The following is a 19923-nucleotide window of genomic DNA, read 5'->3' on the forward strand; positions in this document are numbered from 1 at the left end:
GAAAGGCTATTCACGGACACCTCGCGAAGGCTTCTGTACCGACAGCGGTCGCCGCGGCGACGGCGTCTCACACTCACATGCGTGGGATCAGAGGTCAAGGTTCACGGGTGGTGCTTGGCGGGCTCAATGGTGCTCTGTGTGTCATCATACAGACTTCCAGTAATCCAAGGCTACGGAAGGTCAGGCAAAAAAAAAAAAAATCCCGCGAGCAGATCCCTCTGCAGCAAAAAGAGTTAAGGTTTTCATATACAGAAATGTATATGATATAATGTATGTATAAATGCTTATGTATGGAAGCCCATCATCGCCAATTTTAGGAAAAAAAAAGATCCTGTAAGTCATTATAAACTTTCAAGAAACTTTCCTGAAATAATGACTTAGTATATTAAAATAATATTGCAAAATAATGACTTAGTATTGTAAAAAAAACTTATTTAGTATCTTAAAATAATGACTTAGTGTCTCAAAATAATGACTTGGTATCGTAAAAATCTTAGTATCTAAAAATAATGACTTAACATTGTGAAATAATGACTTCCATATCTCAAAATAATGAATTAATATCATAAAAATCTTAGTTAGTATGTTAAAATAATGATTTAGTACCATAAATATCTCAGTTAGTATATAATAAGTTAACATTGTAAAATAATGACTTTGTATTGCGAAATATTGATTCAGTATCTCCAAATAATGACTTGTATCTCAAAATAATGAGAAGATTTCTTAAAATGATGACTTAGTACTTTGAAATAATTATTTAAATTTCAAAATAATCAGAAGCTTTCTCAATATAGTGACATAGTGTTGCAAAATAATGACTTCATATCTCAAAATGATGACTCAAATTTCAAAATAATGAGAAACTTTACTATGTCACTGTATGGCTGGTCATTATTTCAATAAAGTTCCTCATTATAACGACTTACAGGATCTTTTTATCCATCACAACGTGCTCTTCCACCTGTGAGCCTGCAGCCTGTAAGCAACTCGCAGCATAAATTCTGATTTGGAGTCAATTATTCCAGTGATGAACAAATTGAAACCACACGCTTATCTTGCCAAGAGGAGACAATTTGGACAACATGTGTTTGTGAGTGCCTGTTCGAGAGTCTGTAAGTGTGTGTGTATGGGTCTCTGTGTTTGCACTCACACATGGCAGCAGCAATTAAACTTGATAAATGCTTTTGTTTACAGGAAAGCTCCATAATCTGTCTCACTCTTTATATAGGCAAGTCATAAACACAACCACATATGTCTGAGCTACACGGCGTGGGATTAGTGCCGTAGCGTGTATACACTCGTGTGTGAGCGCTGCTGTGTACTTGTGTGTGCGTTAAACAACACGGCTGTGAGGTCAGAGGCAGACACTGGCGGCGTGTTTGCAAGTGACCCCCGTTAAAGTGGCATCAAAACCAAAGACCTTTACAAGTGCTTTTTTATTGAAGAGGCTTGTTTTCATTGTTTGCGCTGCGCAAACCAACCACTTCCACTGACAATGCCACAGGCAGTTCAACAGCTGGTTTGCTGCGGCTGACAAAGGACACGTCCGAGCCATCAGGATGTAAATCAGTATGAGGTGATGGGTCGATAAATGCTGCTGATGGATGAGGTTTTGAGACCAGCACAGGGGCTTTACCAAGGACAAGTCTGAGTCAAAACTATGTCCAAACCGATCCTGCAACCTTAGCTGGAGGAATTGAGCTGTAGTGCATATTGTGTAATATGCACGGAAATCTGATTCATTACTTTCAAGTCCCACAAGTTAAATGTAGCGCATATTTTAAGAAAAACCACCGCTTGGTCGTACAAATATAGTTCCACTCAGAGTCATACTTATGTTACACTTGGCTACCTCACTCAGCTCTGCGCTCAAGATTTTTTAAGCCTAATTTAAGTTTTATTCCAGGTATGTTTGATTTGAATCATAAGAAATCCATCTAAGTGGGGCTGATGTTGCAGAACTGCAGCTAGAGACGGGATGGGAGGTGCTGCTGGGGCTTAAATAGCTTTAATTAGAGCCAGACAAAGACCTCCTTATACATCTATAGTGGTGGCGGATCACAGAGACTTTAGCCCTAAGAGTCTCGCAGACACAGACAGACACAAACAGTAAGTAATAATTAAAAACACACATAAAAAGACATAAGCACATGCATCCAAATCTAGACTACATGATGACACACTGATGTAAAGCATGAATTATTGACTGTATAAGTGATGCATTTAGATGATGATTTAATTGTTTGGGCTGACTGAGAAGCTCGTTTAGTGTTTATCCATTAATTAAAAATACAAAACAAGGAGACAGTGGCTTCTGTAGTCTCAAATAGCCTATATAAAAAACAAGACAAACAGTCTACAGCCAAGCTAACAACTCTGTGAGCCTGTACTTAGGTGCAGCAGTGCTTTGAGCTATATGTTAATGTCAGGATGCTAACGTGTACAGTGCAAACACTAAAATGCTGATGTTTAGCAGGTATAATGTTCACCATGTTTGCTATGTTCCTTAGATTAGTGTGTGAGCATACTAACATTTGCTTGAAACTAAAAACTGACATGGATATAACAAAACTGCAAATTAAAATTTGGCTTAATTCATTCTGAGGGGGACACGACTACAACAAATTTCATGGCAACAGTTGTCAGGACATGCCACTCAAAACCACAACCTGTTGTTGGCACTTGACAGGGTTTCTGCAAGATTTTAAGAACTTTTGAAGATCATTACGGACACTATTTAAGGCCTGTTTCACATACACACTGGCAAAAAAGTATAGCGGTAAATTTGAACTTATTTCTTCTTCATCTTTTTGATCAGAGGAGACGCCACATCAGCCCACACACCGCAGATTATTGGATTTTGGACTTTTTATGGACCAACGGAAACTCTGCTGGAGGAAAAGTCAGGGGAAGTTATTGTGATTCATCCTCTGCCCACGAATGTTTGCACAAAGTTTCAGGGCAATGCATCCAACAGTCGTTTAAATATTTCATTTGTGTTGGACCAAGCAACTGACCTATTGTAGAGCCACGTCATTAGCGTGGCCAAAAAAAAAAAAGGAAAAAAAAGTCAGTCTGCATCTATACATGAGAGACAAACAGAGGAAGTAGAGGAGGATTCCTCAGAGAAGACCCTGGGTTGAGCCTATATCCATTTAACTGCCTTGGAGAAAGAGGCCTTTCATTAGGCCAGAATGGGATTCCTATGAAGTGTCACTGCAGCCTGCCTGCTGCAACAGCTCAGTGAGGAGAAGAAAGTCCAGTGGAGCCATGTGTTCTCTGTCTGTTTACAGTGCTTTTATTAGGCATCCTGTGGCACAGGCAGCCTTTTGAAAGGCCGTCTTTATAGGAGCTTTCCTGTTTATGCTTAGGGGTGGGAGGTCAGCACTCGCAGCCCCGTGCTGAATATGGTCAATCTGCCTGCATAGGAAAACTCTGTGTGTGAGTATGTGTGTGTGTGTGTGTGTGTGTGTGTGTGTGTGTGTGTGTGTGTGTGTGTGTGTGTGTGTGTGTGTCAGCTGGGTGATGGGGAGGGATTTAAAGTGATGTGGGAGCCTGGCTTGGCAGGTTATTATTGTAACTTCAGAAAACGGTTCAGGACTTACAGCCATCTAGGTTTGGACACACAGATACAGTCCTCACTGTCCGTTTGTCTGTCAGTGTCTCTAAGTCCCCTCCTGCCACGAGGGTTATTTACTGACTGTTTGTGTTTGAGCTTTCAGTCAACATGCACGTCAGCAGCAGTAGCAAAAACACAAACAAACACACAAACACACACACACAGAGATGCCCACAATAAACCTAAATACAGACATGCTCATTAACATGAATACATAAAAACAAATCTTGGGGTCAAACACCAGATTTAATCATTTTTAAGAGGTTACAAATGGAAGTATGTGTGTTTTATTATGTGGCCGGAGGTGTTTGAGAGTGACTGAGGAGACTTACCCGAGGACCCCTCTTGCCTGGCAGGCCTGGCTTCCCTGGAGGTCCTGGCAGTCCCTGGAGAGAGAGAACAGTCAGTCAGGGTTGCATACCAACATTTACCATTTACATTTACCGTATAAAAAAAAGCATACAGGAAGTGATTTGTATTAACAAATCTGTAAATATGCAAGTTCTATTTATTTATTTAATTAATTAATTAAACCTAAAATTTCAAGCACGAGTTCTTCTAATTTTTGACTTGAAATGCGAGTTGAATGAATGTACTGTACAGAGTTCAATCAACTCATTAAATTAAGTTTCTAGAGAAACATGATCCACATATTCAGACTTCCCAGCATGCACTATTTGAGTGTTACAATGTAAAAATAAATGTTAATTAAGTGGCCAGGCTGCCTTAAATTTTTAAGTTGACTGAATTTTAAAAGACAAGTTGAGGTAATTTTGTAATGATTCAAAATAAATAAACTATTCTAGACAAACTTGATATAAAAGCTATATGTAACATTTTTGCATTAAAATGTCTAAGAGCTTGAACATAATTGTAGAGTTTTATTAAAGTTACGTCCAGTCCTCGCTCTCTGATGTATCCGACGCATCCCATGTTATTTCCAGTAGTTGTATCAACTTGCACCTAGCTAGCAACGGCTAACAGGAAAAATAACGTTACCTTGAATAAATCATGCATGTCTCTGCATTTGAGCATTGTTGGAAAGATTTAAGCATTTTTTGATATTTTAATGAAAAAATTTTACATATTATAGTTTTAATATCAAGTTTATTTTACCTGAAAATGTTATTTGTTTTAAATCATTACAAAAATTAACTCAACTTCGTTTTTTAAATTCAATCAACTTAAAATTTTAAGGTAGCGTTTTTAAGTTAAAATAAATAGCTTATTTTTATAGTGTACAAAAGCAATCTTTTTCTATCATGCTCTATCAAAACCATCACACTCCTTCGTGTGTTTCCACAGATAGGCTGCACAGTGGCTGCTGCAGGGTAAAAAAAATGACACCTTTTCCCTCTGAAGCAATTCCCTCTCAAGGTGATGAGAGTTCAGCCTTATCCATCAGGAAGCTCTGAGTCTGTGTGGCAGGAAACCGTAGAAACACTAGAAATAACAGGTCATTTCCTGCACCACTCAGTGCCCCTGTGTGGCTCTATCGGCCTCGTTTTCTTTTAATCAAAACGGAGGAAAAGGAGAAGTGAGGAAAAACAGAGGGGCTGCGGTTGCTGCGGCTAACAAGAGCTACCTGTAGGGCTCTGGATCCTGATGTTAAACGTCTGCGAACACATATTTTAAATCTTTCCTTTGGGGTATTTTTACTATGTTGTTAAATTCGATGCCTGAGATAACTTAGATATGGAGATCTCGTAAAAAAGCAGCGGCATCTACCATTAAGGGCAGTTATTGACGTGTGAAAGTTGTACCCTTTCCGTTGTTTCCCCGTCTCAGTTTTCACAGGACTGTGAACTTTAAGAGACAAAAGAATGACTTTCAACATCAAAACAACGTCTAAAGGTTATTGTGATCATAGCTGCTACCTGCGTGCAGCTTGTCTGTGGCTGTGAGGATTATAATTGGCACCCCACCATCTCTTCCAGGACGACCTCCATGACTGAGACCACCCCCATTGTTACAGGTGGCGTGCTCTGTGGTGGCCTACAGGACCTGTCAACATCCACACACACTCCTGTCCATCGTCACACTTCAACACCCTCCTTCCTCACACTTGTTTGTTTGTTTACTCCCACCGTCTCCTCCTCTTTGCACCTGTCCATCCTGCGTCAACATATCCCTCTCTTTGTTTGTCCACTCCTGCCGTCTCGCCAGGAAGGTAGCCATCTCACGAAATTCCCACATTGGTAAGCATTTTCCAATCACCACATTTCAAACACAGTCTGATGGCGAAGGCTGTTTTCAGTTATGAGGTTTGGCCTTGCTGACTGTGCCCACGAGGAACATGAGTTACACCACGTAACAACTGTGTCTGAATTATTCATTCAGGGTGGTGCAGTGATCTGTGAAAGTAAATGTTTCACAGTATAAAACTAGTACTAGTAGTATTTGAATTTACTTGTTTGACTTTCATTAAATGTTTCAAACAACAAACTGAAACTGCTGTGCAAATTTGCAGACTCCTCTATCATCTTTTTTGCCATCAATTCAAATTAAACTGCTTGAAAACATTATAATTGTGGCAACATTTAAAGGGTGACTTTGGCATTTTTCAACCTGGATCCTATTTCCAGCATTGAGGGAGACACAATTCTGGAACTAAACTACAAGGACACAATGTAAAAATAAGCCCACTAAAGTTTTTGTTTTTGCTACTTTCAGATTCTGATTGTTATTGTTTCTGACAACATTATGGAATGAATCTCTACAGATTTACCTTTTTTTTTTTTTTTTTTTTTTAAGTAAAATGTCTTTTATTTTACTTGAAACAGACATTTTATTGCTCTTGCCAAACTCACCAAACTCCCTTTACAAAACTGTCATTTTAACATTGTCATCTCTATTCAAACTTAATAGAAACAAAATAAAACTCACCAAAAATGCCTTGGCTCATCTTTCCACTATTCCAATAATCACAAACTCTGGTTTGGTTGAAATAAACCCTTTGGCTGTACATGCTGCTTCCCTCCCTGCTGCTTCTCTGATGTCTGACCTCCCTCTCGCTCCTCTCCTGATGTTTTCACATCTAATGCAGTGAAGTGAGGGTTTATTTCAATAAAACCAGACTTGTTGAGCCAGATGGTTTTGGTGAGTTTGAATGAAGATGACAGTGATGATGCTAAAATTGCAGTTTTCTGCAAAGGGAGTCTAGTGAGTTTGGTTTAGACCAACAAAAAAGCTGTTTTTGGTTGAACAAAACATACCATCATCTTTAAAAAAAGGTCTGTCTCTGAAGCAATGCTTTCCATAATGTTGTCAGACACTTCTGAGCCCATCAGTGGTGAAAACAAGCACTTTTAGTGGACTTAATTTGACAGAACCCCAGATTAGTTTAGCTTCTGACAGCTGCAGTGCTCTCTCTCAATACTGGACCAATTCCACAAACTATTGTTACCATTAATCACTTAGACAAAAAATGGGAATGGGAAAAATCCCTAAGTTACCCTTCAACTGAATACAGAAGTCTAGATTTGAGAGAAACAGTCTGTTCAGGTTAAAATTAAATTTATACTCCCAGCCAGTGCAGCTCCAATTAAAAATAATCAGATTAAAAACTCCAACTCACTTTCAGCGATCAGATAAAAATTCAGACCACATAAATCACTGTCAGGTCTGTGGTGAGGAGCCAAAGGTGCTTCAGATGCGGAACTGTTGCCATATCTGTGCCTGCACTGGATGTTTCTCCTGGCAGCCACAGTGCAGAATCTGCACGGTGGAAACATAAGTCCAGATCACAGTTTTATTGTGTCTTTCAGCACAGGAGTCTTAATGCTTTAGGCAGCAACAGTGATGAATGACAAAGATATTGGCTGAAACCTCAACGAATGCAGTGCTTTTCACTGCCTTCTGAATTTCATTTTTGTTAAAATGTGTATGTGTGTATAAGAGAGTGTGCGTGTGCAAGACAGCAGTGTGAGACAGAGGGAGAGACAGTATGCGCACGACATGTGTGTTTATGAAATCCAAACTATGTTGAAAAGGAAGCGTGACTGGGTTCATCTGGGATCTCCCAAGGCACTACAGGGCGACGCAGCGCATATGCGTCCACACATACACACACACACACAGATGCACCCACACACACTTTGACAGGAAGCACCTGTTTAATCCATGATATACAGTATTCACAGAGTAAATAATCCACGTCTAAATATGTGATCATGCCATTTAAGTGAGAGCCCAGACAAAACACACATATTTTACAGACATGTACACGGCTGGAACATTTATACACACTCAGCACTACTGAGCCATAACTGGAGAAAATGGTTGGAACTAGCTTTTACTGGCGGTACACACTGTTTAAGCATACAACGATTACATTATTTGCCCACTGCCACCAGCATGTTATCTATACTTAGTCAGACGACGGACACTACAATTATAAACTGAAAGTGTCTGTCTGCTCTGTACAGCAGCAGCAGAGTTGCAGCATGGAGTAGTAGGAGTCAAATGTAACGCTGTAGGCTGATCACAGTCTGAGATGAGGTTGCTTGACAACTGGATAGAGCTGTACAGACTGAAATCTGCTGGAATGGCAATTATACGGAGCCCAAGCACTGGCAAACAGGCACACAGACATAAAAGCGAGTCCTCTGTTGTTCACTAATTTACCATGAAGGCATTAGCTGGTGCTAATTTGTCAAAGTGAGGCTAACTTGGCTAAACCATGCTAGCCCAGACAAAGAGCTAACATTAGTGTTACTGTACAACTCAACTGTGGTCATCAGCTACAGTTCTTGGGGTCAACGTGAAGGACGTTTGATGCGATAACTTCAAATTTCATGATAAGCCTACTTTCTAAACATTTCTTTTGTTCAAAGTATGGAAATTATTGATGAATCATTAATCGATTAATCAAAGTTAAGAAGTTAACAGTTAGCTAGTTAACAAATAGCGTACCATTTCTCCAGAGCTCACAGGTTTTCTCAATGATTTGCTTTTGTCTCCTTTGTTTGTTTTGAGACTTACTGTTTGATTAATCTGTTTGCACATTAATCCATTTGCGCACACAATCACACACTTATGGAACAGCCATCGGGGGTGATTTGGGGTTCAGTATCTTGCCCAAGGACACTTCAACATGTGGACCAGAGGAGACGGGGATCAGAAAGCCAATCTTCCAGTTGAAGTTGTAGTTGAAGACCTGCACAACCTCCTGAGCTCAAAGTAAGTGCTCTAACGTAACAGATACTGAACCCCATCGCTCATAACTTTTGTTTTAAAATGTCCAGTGTAATTGGTAACAACGGTGTTGAACGCGTTTAATAACTGGTGGGAAAATTTTCTCAGCGCGGCGTCTCTACAACACAACAGAAGTTTTTTGGCCTCAGCATTGTATCCTCGACTTCGACAGGTCTTTAGTAAATGACCTCATAAGTTCCCCCAATCATCCTTCGACAATCTCTTCTCTGTGCGAGATTACAGCGCTTCATATTGAGATTGCAGGTACTGCTTTCTAAATGGCAGTAATTTGCTTCACTGTAATGACAGTCAAGTGTGGTGTGGACATCAGTACAGATGTGAATTAGCCAACCCTTGACACGCCACACTCTGCAATCTACAGCGGGAAAATTACAGACCACGACAAAGAATAGGCAAGGCACACGTATCAAACACAACAGGCCCGGCTCACACTTTGCACTAAAATGACTCAATCACAGAGGAAGCTTTAGATACAAGTACGAACACACCCAGAAGGTGCTGACGAGACACTGAGGTCTGATTACTCAGGCCACGTTTGGATGTTAAGACAGTTATGCATAGCTTAAAACATGATAAAACCCCCCATGCACAGTTTATTTGTCCATGCCAAAGAACTTTACCCTTAAATAAAATCAACTTTGAAGCTGAATTTGATCCCAAGGGATCAGTCAAGATGCAGCTGAGCTGCCAACTCAGCCTGTCACAGAGTTCCCACTCCTATATACTATTGGCCTAGACTACCTTTGTGCCTGCATTGGAAGTCTGAATGATGGTGTTTACTGACTGCTTTGACCCTTGACCTGGCTTTGAAAGAGGGCCATGAGACCTCCACTAGCCCTAGAGGAATCTGGTGCAGAGACGGCAAGGCGTCAGACCTGACACGTCACACCCAGCCTGGAGGGTTCAGTGCACAGAGGAAGGAGAAAAGGCGGGAGGAGAAGTAGGATTTCTAACCTGTGTGGGAAAGGAGATAGTGCCGCATTAACCTATATATCTCTGTGGTCTCTTATTTCCAGCCCCAGAGCACTGGAATCAAACCTGGCCTTTCACTGGTGACAAAGACCAGGACACTGGGATGTCCCTAATGGAGTGTATTTCTCTCACTTTCACCACTTTCCTAACGTAAACCATCAAACTCACCACCCACAACTGCCAACACAAGCAGCTAAGACACAGACTGCATGTCTCTTCATCTTGGTTTTGCAGAGTGTTAAGTGTTTCAAAGTCTCTATAGCCATGTTTCCACTGCAGGAACTTTCACCAACAACATTTTGAGGTTTTGAAGTTCTGGGGACATTATTTTACCTTCCAAAAAGTCCCTGTTGGAGGGGTCGTACTTTCCACAGCATTTTATTTCAGCCACCATTTTTAAAAACTTGCAACCTCAAACCAGTTTGCTTTTTGTTCATTGTGTTTCAAGACATCAATATGGAGTTACAGAAGAAACATTGTTGTGCACAAATATGAAAAATAGCCATCACTTTTTCACATCAGCAGAGTGATGTGCCTTTTCTTTACGGTACTTACACTGCAGACAACAATGGTCCTCTGACTAAAACTTTTGGGTACTTTGTGTGAAAATGCGGCTTGTATGTGCATGCTGGCATGTCATCTCTGTCTTGCCTTCAGCTTGTTACAGCCAGGCTAGTGATCAGAGCCAAAACGTCACTTTAGCTGCTCTACACTGGCATCTTGTCAACTTGAGAAATTATATTATAATGCTCTTTTATGTGTAGCCTGGGCCTTTAATGTAACTACACTTCTGTGTTGCCCAATAGTCCTTCAGGCATTTAACATCCTTAAAGCATTAAGTGTTAGCCAGCCCTACATCCAGGTCCAAAAAAGAGTGCATCTGCCTTTTTTGTCGCACACAAAACCACACAAATACACTCACTAACCAACCAAACAGACAAGAGGTGCTTACCGATGGGCCTGGTTCTCCTTTCTGTCCAAAAGGTCCAGCCAGCAGGGAGAACTGAGTAGGTGGCACCTCCCAGCTCTGGAAGCCATCAGTAGCAGGTGGTGTTACTGGGTTGTACGAAGGCCTGGTGGTTGGTTGCAGGGTGACTGGAGCCTTTGTGGTGGTTTTGGTTTGCTTTGTTGGTTTGATGACCTGTTTGGAGACTGGCTTGAAGTTTTTAGTAGTTGTAGTTTTGGAGATTGTTGATTTTGAGGGGTTGACTTTGGATATTGTTGGCTTTGAAGGGGCAACTTTGACAGAATTTGTTTTGGGTTTGGACGGAGTGGCTTTGGATGGTGTGACTTTAGGCTTGGGAGATGTTTTCTTGGTGGGTTGTGGTTTCTTTGGGACCACACCTTGATCTGATAGGTCATAATCAAGCTTTGTCTTGGAGGGTTTGGTGCTTGTAGTGGCTGGAATAGTAGGTTTCTTCTTGTTATCTGTTCCAGCGCTTGCTTTTTTGGAGCTGTTAGGTGGAGTGGGCTTTGTGGGAGTTGGTTTGGAGGGTTTCTGATTTGAAGCTTTAGAGGTGGAGGGTTTTGTGCTTGGTGGTTTTGTTGGGGGTACTCTTGCCCTGAGTGGTGCTGTGACAGTTTCAGTCCTGGCCTTTGGTGGTGGCGAGGCCAAACCAAACTGGACTGTGACTGGCATCACAGTAGGCAGCAGGGGTGTAGGAATGGTTCCAGGACTGGGCTTTATTGTTTGGGTGGGGGCCACATATCTAACAGCCGAGGCAGCAGCGGCAACGCTCCTGGCAAGGCTTATCCGTGTGGTCTTCTTGGCTGCTTCCGGGCCAACATGTTTAGGGGTAACAGGGGTAGTTGTGATGTTTGTGTCTCGTGGTAGGATAGGCAACAAGGGAGGAAGGTTAGGCCTGTATGTATCAGCTTCCCTGCACTGTTTCTTAATGTACCTGCAGTAGTTGTGAGCTGCCTGTGCAGAAGGGACCAGGTCAAACTGGCAGATGGCTCCTTCAAAGTGTGCTGAGGCTTGCTGCTGGCTTGTCCGCCCCAGCAGGAAGGAGCCCTGGAGTTCTGGAGCCAGTCCCTCCTCACTGTCCCACCCAAAGTCTGCATGAACACTCTGCTCTCCGCAGGAGGCATATAGAGTCACTCTCTGTCCATTAATTCCCACCGCCAGCTGGTGCCACTGACCATCATGGGGCTCATAGGGCAATGCCACCGAGGTGTTCGGTCCTGTGTGAAGGACCAGATTGCCCGGTGCAAGCTGCAGACCGAGAAGGAGCTTCCTGCGGCCTGAGAGCAGACTGAAGAGGAAAGCGGTGTTGACACGGTGTGAGCGTACACTCAGGACCAGTGCCAGGTTGGGCCAGATGGCCGCTGGGAAGACTGAGCGCAATGGAGTTTCAATGTGCGCCCGCTGGTTGAGAATGATCCCCGATCTGAATGGAATGACCCCTGCTGGCACCGAGCGTGACGGCTTCTCTCCCTTGAGCCCCAACTTTTGGAGGATGTCCACATCTAGACAGAGGGGAGACTGGTGTTAAAGGTACAAATGGTTATGGACAGACTTGTTTATGAGGGTTACACACCAGAGCCATCAAACAAAAGAGAAAAGGAAAGCCTTTTATTATGTATTCTCTTTAGTGCATGGCAAGTATATTTTAAGATTTCAAAAGATGTTTGGGTAGATGCACTTCTTGGACTCAACTTGAGTTTGTTTGAGGTGCTCTTTGGATAGGGATTCTTGTGTACTCAAAAATCCCAAAAGCCTCCAAGGCACCCTCTTTTAAAACAATTAAAGTGCCTCAAGGTCCAAAATGACAATGCTGTGACAATGAAGACATTTTATTGTTTTAAAAAAGAGTTTCCTTGGAGTTTTTTTGGTCATATTTTAAGATTTGTTTTAAGTTTGAAAACCTTACATTGTCCTTCTGATCCTTGGTCATTCTTTCCAAATTTCATTATAAGAACCTGTAAGTGCATCAACAGAAGCGAGGTACATCCTCTAACATTTGCTTCTGTGAAAAAGAAACATGGCTACATATATAAATCCCAAAGGAAAGTTTAGTATTAAAGAAATTCAGCCATCACTCAAGTACAACAGCAGGACAACTGTAAGACCAAAGGAAAGCAAAAGCACCTGGACTGTCAATAATATTTTGCTATCGTGTGTGCCCAAACTTTGTTGTCCCTAAACACAACATTTATCACACTTATCTGGAAATCATTCATGCTAACTGGGAGTGAAACACGGGGGGAAATGGACAGAATTACTTGTCCCAGTTTTGTTGAAACATGGCCACTTGAGAAGCAATTACACTCACACATCAACAGTTAGCAGTCAGAGATGGATGAGAGGGAAACTGTTTAACATCTTAAAATTATTAATAGGACATTCTGGACTCATTGTGAGAATTTACTCTTCCTGAAACAAGTGAAGCTCAGCAAAATATTTTAGCTGTCTTTGCCAGTGGCGGCTGGATTGACTACACTTGGCTCGTGAGCCAATTTTCCAATAACTTCCTGATCTTTCAGCCGACGCAGAACAGCAGTTCAAGAAGTAATGGAACTCAAAACACTGCAGGGTGAAGAGATGGGAAAAAGATGGTTGAAGAAAAGAAAAATGAAATAGAAAGAAAAACAAACTCACTGGGTTTGAGGCCACCAGACTGCTTCTGTAGGCAGTGTACTGTAACTTCAGGCCAAAACAAATGACTATGTATAGGTCCAGACAGATATAAAACTATGCTGATGATAGAGGAGTATGCAGCGACCTTGGTTGGTCCTGAGTGGGTACATGCTGTACAGTGTTGCTGCTGTGGTTTGCAGCCTCACGCTTCTCTCCAACATGGCAAGTTGCGGCATCATTTTGACCATGCGACTGTTGTGAAGCATAAAACAACTTTAAGCATGCCCACAACAAATGGCCGCAGAATATAGCATGTTTACTGCTATAGAGGCTGGCAAATTCTTAAAGGCGCTGCTCAGCTCCAAATGTACGACTAATGTGGCCATATTTAACAGCTCCAAGAATCATTTGAGGTTTCAAACCAAACCAAAGCTCAGTGGTTCCAAATGTATGATCTTTACATAATTTTGGCTTCCTGTTTTTGGTCATATAATTGGTTTTGTTCTACAAAGTGCCATAAATGAATGTCCTATAAACTTAAAACAAATTTTTGGTTTGCATGGAGCAGAAAATAACCTAAATATGAACCCTTTTTTTAATAACTACGACTTGCCCTTGAAAAAAGCAAACTGATGCAGCAAGTATTTAAACATGTCTCATGTCCAGCTCCTGATGTCATTTGGGGTATCTTTGTACTGATAATCAGGTTATACACATTACATTATATGATTATTATTATTATTATTATTATTATTATTAACAAAATTTAGAGTGTTGTTAAGCTCAGTATCTCAGCATAGAAATCAAGCACTATGAATACCTTTTAGTAGTTGTTTGAACAAATGTGTGAAAAATATCTACTCTGTTTAATGTTAATTTTTGTTCAATAAAATGAAATAAATGTCCTCACTTCACAAAACAAAAACACATAACACAAGTTGAATTCTTAACATATAAGTACAGCAGTTCTGCGTGTTTTTACCAACTTGTGCACTATGTAATTTGAATTTACAGATTGGTGTAAAAATATCTACTCAGCTTAATGTTTATTTGACAACTAGTCACTTTTTTCTCCAAAATGAAAATGACAAACTATTCACTTCATATAGCAAAACACACAATTCCAAGAAAAGTTTCATTTTGTTTCCTGTCTTAACATAAAAGTGGCACTTTTGTGTTTGTACCAACTTATTATTTTTGAGTGTACATAATTTGACAAAGTCAAAGCAACATAATATTTAAAATCTGAGTACAACTTCCATTTCTTTGTTTGCATGACTTGAAGTCTTTGAGTAGAAACTCAACTGTCTGTCTGTCTATTGTTTATTTGACAAGTTACGCAGTCATTTTCTTGTTCAATAAAATTAATTTAAAAAAAAACCTCAATGAATAACAGAAATTGTGCACTATGTATACATTTTAGCAGTTGTTAGTAGTAGTGAACTTACAAATTGGTGTATAAATATTTACTCATGTGTTTAAAGTTTATTTGACAAGTTAAATAAATCACCATAATCTTTGTACAGTACAGACTCAGTTAATAATAACCGGCCCCTTCATCCTCATGGTCATGTGAGTCACAGAGTAAGACAAGACTTTGTCGCTGCTGATGGAAACATGGCGGCTGGCGGAGGTAATTGTGGAGGGAGCTCAGTCAAGGCCAAAGCAGCCAGTACCAGGAACGCACAATCAGGCTAAAGGACCTAATCCTCTCTCAGGAACCATCTGGCCAACCCAGTACAAGGGAAAGTGAGCCTGTTGGATACTGTGTGAAGGCACAAGGGACAGAGTTCAGGTTCTAAATTCACGTTTGGTGCTGAAATTATATAACTGCCAAACCAATTAGTACGTCTGCATGCTCGCTGTGTTGTACATTGAAGGAAATGTGCTGTTTGTGTGACTCATGTCAAGGCATGGCCTCTTTGTTTTAAGGCTATAGGGGATTAACGAGCCAAAGGACATCGGCAGCATCAGACGACCTCCCCTTTTCCTTTCTCCTCTCATCAATAGAGTCAGTTCAGAAACATGACCACAGTCACCACAAGTGAGTACAGCATCTCCCTGCCTGGAGGCAGAATGCAGTTTCCACCAGCCTTTCAGGCAGCTTTGATTCTCTGTTCAGCATTTCAGTCTCAGGGGTCCCGCTGCTCATTCCCTATTATGACCTGTGATCTCAGACCCAGGCCCCTCGACATCTTTATTGTCTCGGGGCTCACTCTGACCTGTGGTCACTGGGCCTTGTCTAATGGGGACATGTGTATAGAAGCTTGTGAAAAGATAGAAAAATGGACAAGCAATGTTGATGAGATGACAGAAAGTGTGAAAGACGGGGCGAAAGACAGATGGGATGTCGTAACAGTTACTGTACTGGTATAAGCCATAGAAAGCAAGGACTTCAATGAGGTGCTTGTCTTTCTATAACACGAGGCTGCTTCATTAGCCCGCTGATGGGGGCTCAGCCTTTGGACATATATAATTGCATGGAAACTTAAAAAAAAAAAAAAAAAAAAAAAAAAGAGCGGGAATTTGAGCCATATAATACCGGTGGTTATCTAGTAATTAGACCTGAGGGACGAAGCTGCTCGGAAAGCACAGGTTTTTTTCCAGAGTTTTCAGATGTACAGTGTGAAACAAAAAAATTAAAAACTAGTCTGTCCATTCTGGATTGTGAAATACAATTGATGCATACAAGGTTTTAACAAATTTTGTACTTAATCATGCTTCTATTATACACCAAAAAATCATACAGAAACTTAGTGGAAACAACTAATCTTTTGTTATTAGCTCAACGTAAATATGTAAGTGTTAATTCTTCAGGTTAATTAAACAACATTTAAGAACATTTCAGAACTTATACATACAAGTTCTTCTAACTAGAAGTCTTGATTTGAATGATTAGTTCAATTAATGTACTGTGCAGAGTTCAATCAAATCATTAATTTAACGTGTGACAGTTACCCAGACCCTTTTTTTTACAGGTTGAGGAAAATAGAAATAATAAAAACTTGCTGTGTGTCTCTAATGCACTTTAAAATACACTGTAAAAATAAACAATTTGTTTTGGCATCCTTAAAGTTTTAAATAAATCTGAAAAGACAAGTTGAGGTTATTTTGTAATAATTCAAAACAAACTTTTCTTGTCAAATAAACTTGCTTTTAATTCAGTTATGCTTGAGAAAATATTCTCAATATTTACATGTTCAGTGTTTTTATTTCTGTTAAAACAATCAACCATACACTGTAAAAAAAATCATTCAGGAATTTAATGGAATCAACTAATCTTTTCTCATTATATTAATGGAAATATGCAGCTTTATTTATTCAAGTCAATCAGACAGAACATTCCTAGTATTTGTTTTCAGAACACTCCAGAACTTCAGCATAAACACAAGTTCTTGTAACTTTATTCAAGTCATTAAATTAAGACTTTTAAAAAGCACGATCAGCATATTAGCAGGCTTCCCAGCATACATTGCTTGAGAGTTAAACTCTCCTGAGACCCTTCTTTGTTACAGTTTGAAGAAACACTGAACATGTGAATATTTAACATGTTTTCTCACATATAACTGAATAAATATCAAGTTTATTTGACTGTTTTGAATCATCAAACAAATTAAAATTCGGTCAACTTCAAACTTTAAGGCAGCGCCGACACTAACTTTTTAAAGTTAAAACAAATTCTACTATATAGTGTAGAGACAGTTCTTTATGTTCTTTCCATATTCTGTATACGACTGTAAGACTTTCCCTTTTCTCAAAACATTAGGGCTTTATAAAATAGCCTGGGGAAACAGGACCTACATGGGGTATAGTATATACCCATCCTCACACTGTGTGGTCTCGTCTGCAGTAAAGGACAACAGCACTTGGCAGCGAGGCAGCGTGTGCATTACATGTATCTGTTCTGTACAGAGACTCCTGTCTCCAAACTTCTTTATTTAAATACCACTTGTAGTATTACTGGGGCATACATTTACCATGTGGTTTTAGATATACAGCATACAGTACGGATGTGAACACACACACACATACACACACACACACACACACACAGACAGAGACAGACTTGTGTTTAACACATGGCTGGAGTTCATAGCCTTGGTCTGTGCCAAGTCACTCAAGTAGGACAGAGAGAAAGTCCAAGGCTCTTCACTCTGTAATGTTATCCCTTGTAGAGGATGAAGTCACCGATTCATTCGAACACACTCAGAAGATCTCCCTCCGGCTGGCCAACGCTGGTCTACAGTGAGCCATTTATGATATCTATGTGTGGAAAAATCATCCCCACAGCAATACATCACATGTATTCTCACAATGTCAGATTTGGAATCATGATTTATGATTCATGATTGAAATAACGAACAAAAAATGGTAAAATATTCTTTCTTTGCCTTTTATTTCTTATGTTAGAAGTAAGTTGGGCATTGTGCCTTCATTTGGTGACAGCAGAAAAACAGAGAGAGATGTAAAAAGACATGACATGCAACAAACATCCCTCACTGGAAACAACTTGGAGACCATGTGGTTATAATGATACGCAACTTAACCTCTAACCTAGGAGGTTCCCCAAATATAAATTTTTTTGGGGGGTAGTTTGCTTTTATTTTAGGATGAAAAGATCCCAACAAACCAAATGTGAGGCAAAGACAATGTTTATGTGGGACAATGTGGAACGAACTGCCACATGTTTTTGAGAGAGTCATGTATTTTTTTATACTGATATCAAATAAACCCCTGCGATGACAGCCTTCCTGGCTTTCTTCACAGCCCCTGGATAAAAGACAGATTTTAGAAAGTGTCTGTCCTGCAGCAGGTTGACTTCTAAAATACTAGAGCCAATCAAAATGTGAGATATGGTCTCAACAAGTGGGACAAGAGATAGAAAATGCTGTGCAGTCCCACTAATGTAGAGAGACAGGAAACAAAGTGCAGCAGAGGACCGCAGCCAAAATCTGGGATGTTGCAGTTATGTGGTGTGAACGATAATTGTTAGGCTTCTTGACTTGGCCTTGAGTTATGACTCTCCCTGATACACAGTGTGTGTGGCAGAGCTTCTGTTTCAGAAACTAGTACAGGAAAAGTTTTTAAAGAGTGCTCTCCAGATTTAACACTGCATTCTTATACAGACAAAGACAACAAACAAAAGCCCGTAGCTAGCTGAGAACATTAGGTTTCCGCATGTTGCAAGTTGCAGTTAATGTAGCCTTGAGTTACTGGCCTCAAGTAGAGATGAGCTGTGGGCTGCAGAGGTGTGGTAAGCTACTTTCTAGCTCCACATCCACAGGATTTTTTTTTTAAACTTGTAGTCATCAAAGCCACAACTGTATACAACATTTTTCACATCTTTGATGTATAAAATCTGTGGAGTTCCCCTTTCTGTAAAAATAGGCAGCAACCTCAGGTCTCAAGAGGATGCATCATGGTTGAAGAAGGCAAAGATAAAAAAAAAAAAAGATTCTAACTCCCCTCTGTGGCCTGTCTGGATTCCTTTCAGAGCATCTCTGTGAGCAGAACAACTCCAAGAGTCAGTCCAATTGTGATTGAAGACGTGCTTCTTGAATTGATATCAGGTAGGAAAACATTTAGTTCTGTAGCTTTTTTCTGCAGAGAAGAAGAGCTAAATCGATGTTCGTCATCAGTGTTTTTGAGTGCCGACATTTCTACACAGACAGCATGTCATTGTTCACCATCATTGACCTTGACACTGACTGCAGAGGAAGCTCCTGTCTGAAGCAGGAAGACATGTATCACTGCGGAAGCTAAAAAGGAAACTACTGACAGGCTTATAGCCATACAGATTGAGTCCACCACTGCTGTGGGTTCACATGGATCTCCTCTTAAAGACAGAGGACAGCAATGAGTTCAGTCTCCCTGCAACAGTGATGATCATGGACAGCGTTGCCAGATTTTTACTGACGCCAAGAAGCCCAATCAGTCTAAAACCAGCTACTGTGTACTGCCAATTTTTCATTTCCACTTAGGAAATTAAAATTTTTTTGTCTGTCTGACAGTGTCTGTCTGACATCGTCTGAAACGATGAGACTGCGTGATCATATTTTCTTAAAATAACACAGCTTGATTGCAAATCATGGTTACAGCTACAAAAGATCAACTTCAGCATGTCTTAAGGTAATGCGTTTTCAAAAATAAAAATAAAAACGTCAGCTTTTTCAAGACTTTTATCGCAGAGCTATGACTATTTGACTTGGAAAAGAAAGTTTCATCCCTGTTGTGATAAACTGAGATGACATTCGGTTTCAGTGACTACGTGTCGGACCTACTGAACTCTGCGCCCTGTCAGTCTCAATTATAATAACTGGAGAGGAAAAGGGGCCGATTCACTGGACTGTATCTATTACTTTTAATTACAGTAAAACCACCAAATGGGACAAAAAAGTAGCTGAAATTATCACAAGCTGCAGAAAACTATTTTTACCTCACTTAAAAAGTAGCCCAAGCAGGTGGAAAAATATCTAATTTTTCAACTGTTAATAGTCACAAACTCACTCTTTGGTATACAAGACAAAAAACT

General features: G+C 40.3%; 1 protein-coding gene across 1 annotated transcript in view; it reads right to left on the minus strand.

The window, feature by feature from the left end:
- The window catches only part of col27a1a (collagen, type XXVII, alpha 1a), a 110509-nt gene that overhangs the window by 83158 nt on the left and 7428 nt on the right, over positions 1-19923 (minus strand). Inside the window, exons 3-4 of the mRNA XM_084745830.1 lie at positions 10764-12280; positions 3955-4008 (exon numbers count right to left, since the gene is read on the minus strand). Coding sequence (XP_084601956.1) covers positions 3955-4008; positions 10764-12280 — 1571 coding nt within the window. The remainder of the gene's footprint in view (positions 1-3954; positions 4009-10763; positions 12281-19923) is intronic.

Source organism: Lutjanus erythropterus, chromosome 20, assembly GCF_056507025.1.
Source record: "Lutjanus erythropterus isolate fLutEry1 chromosome 20, fLutEry1.hap2, whole genome shotgun sequence".
Classification (NCBI taxonomy): Eukaryota; Metazoa; Chordata; class Actinopteri; order Lutjaniformes; family Lutjanidae; genus Lutjanus; species Lutjanus erythropterus.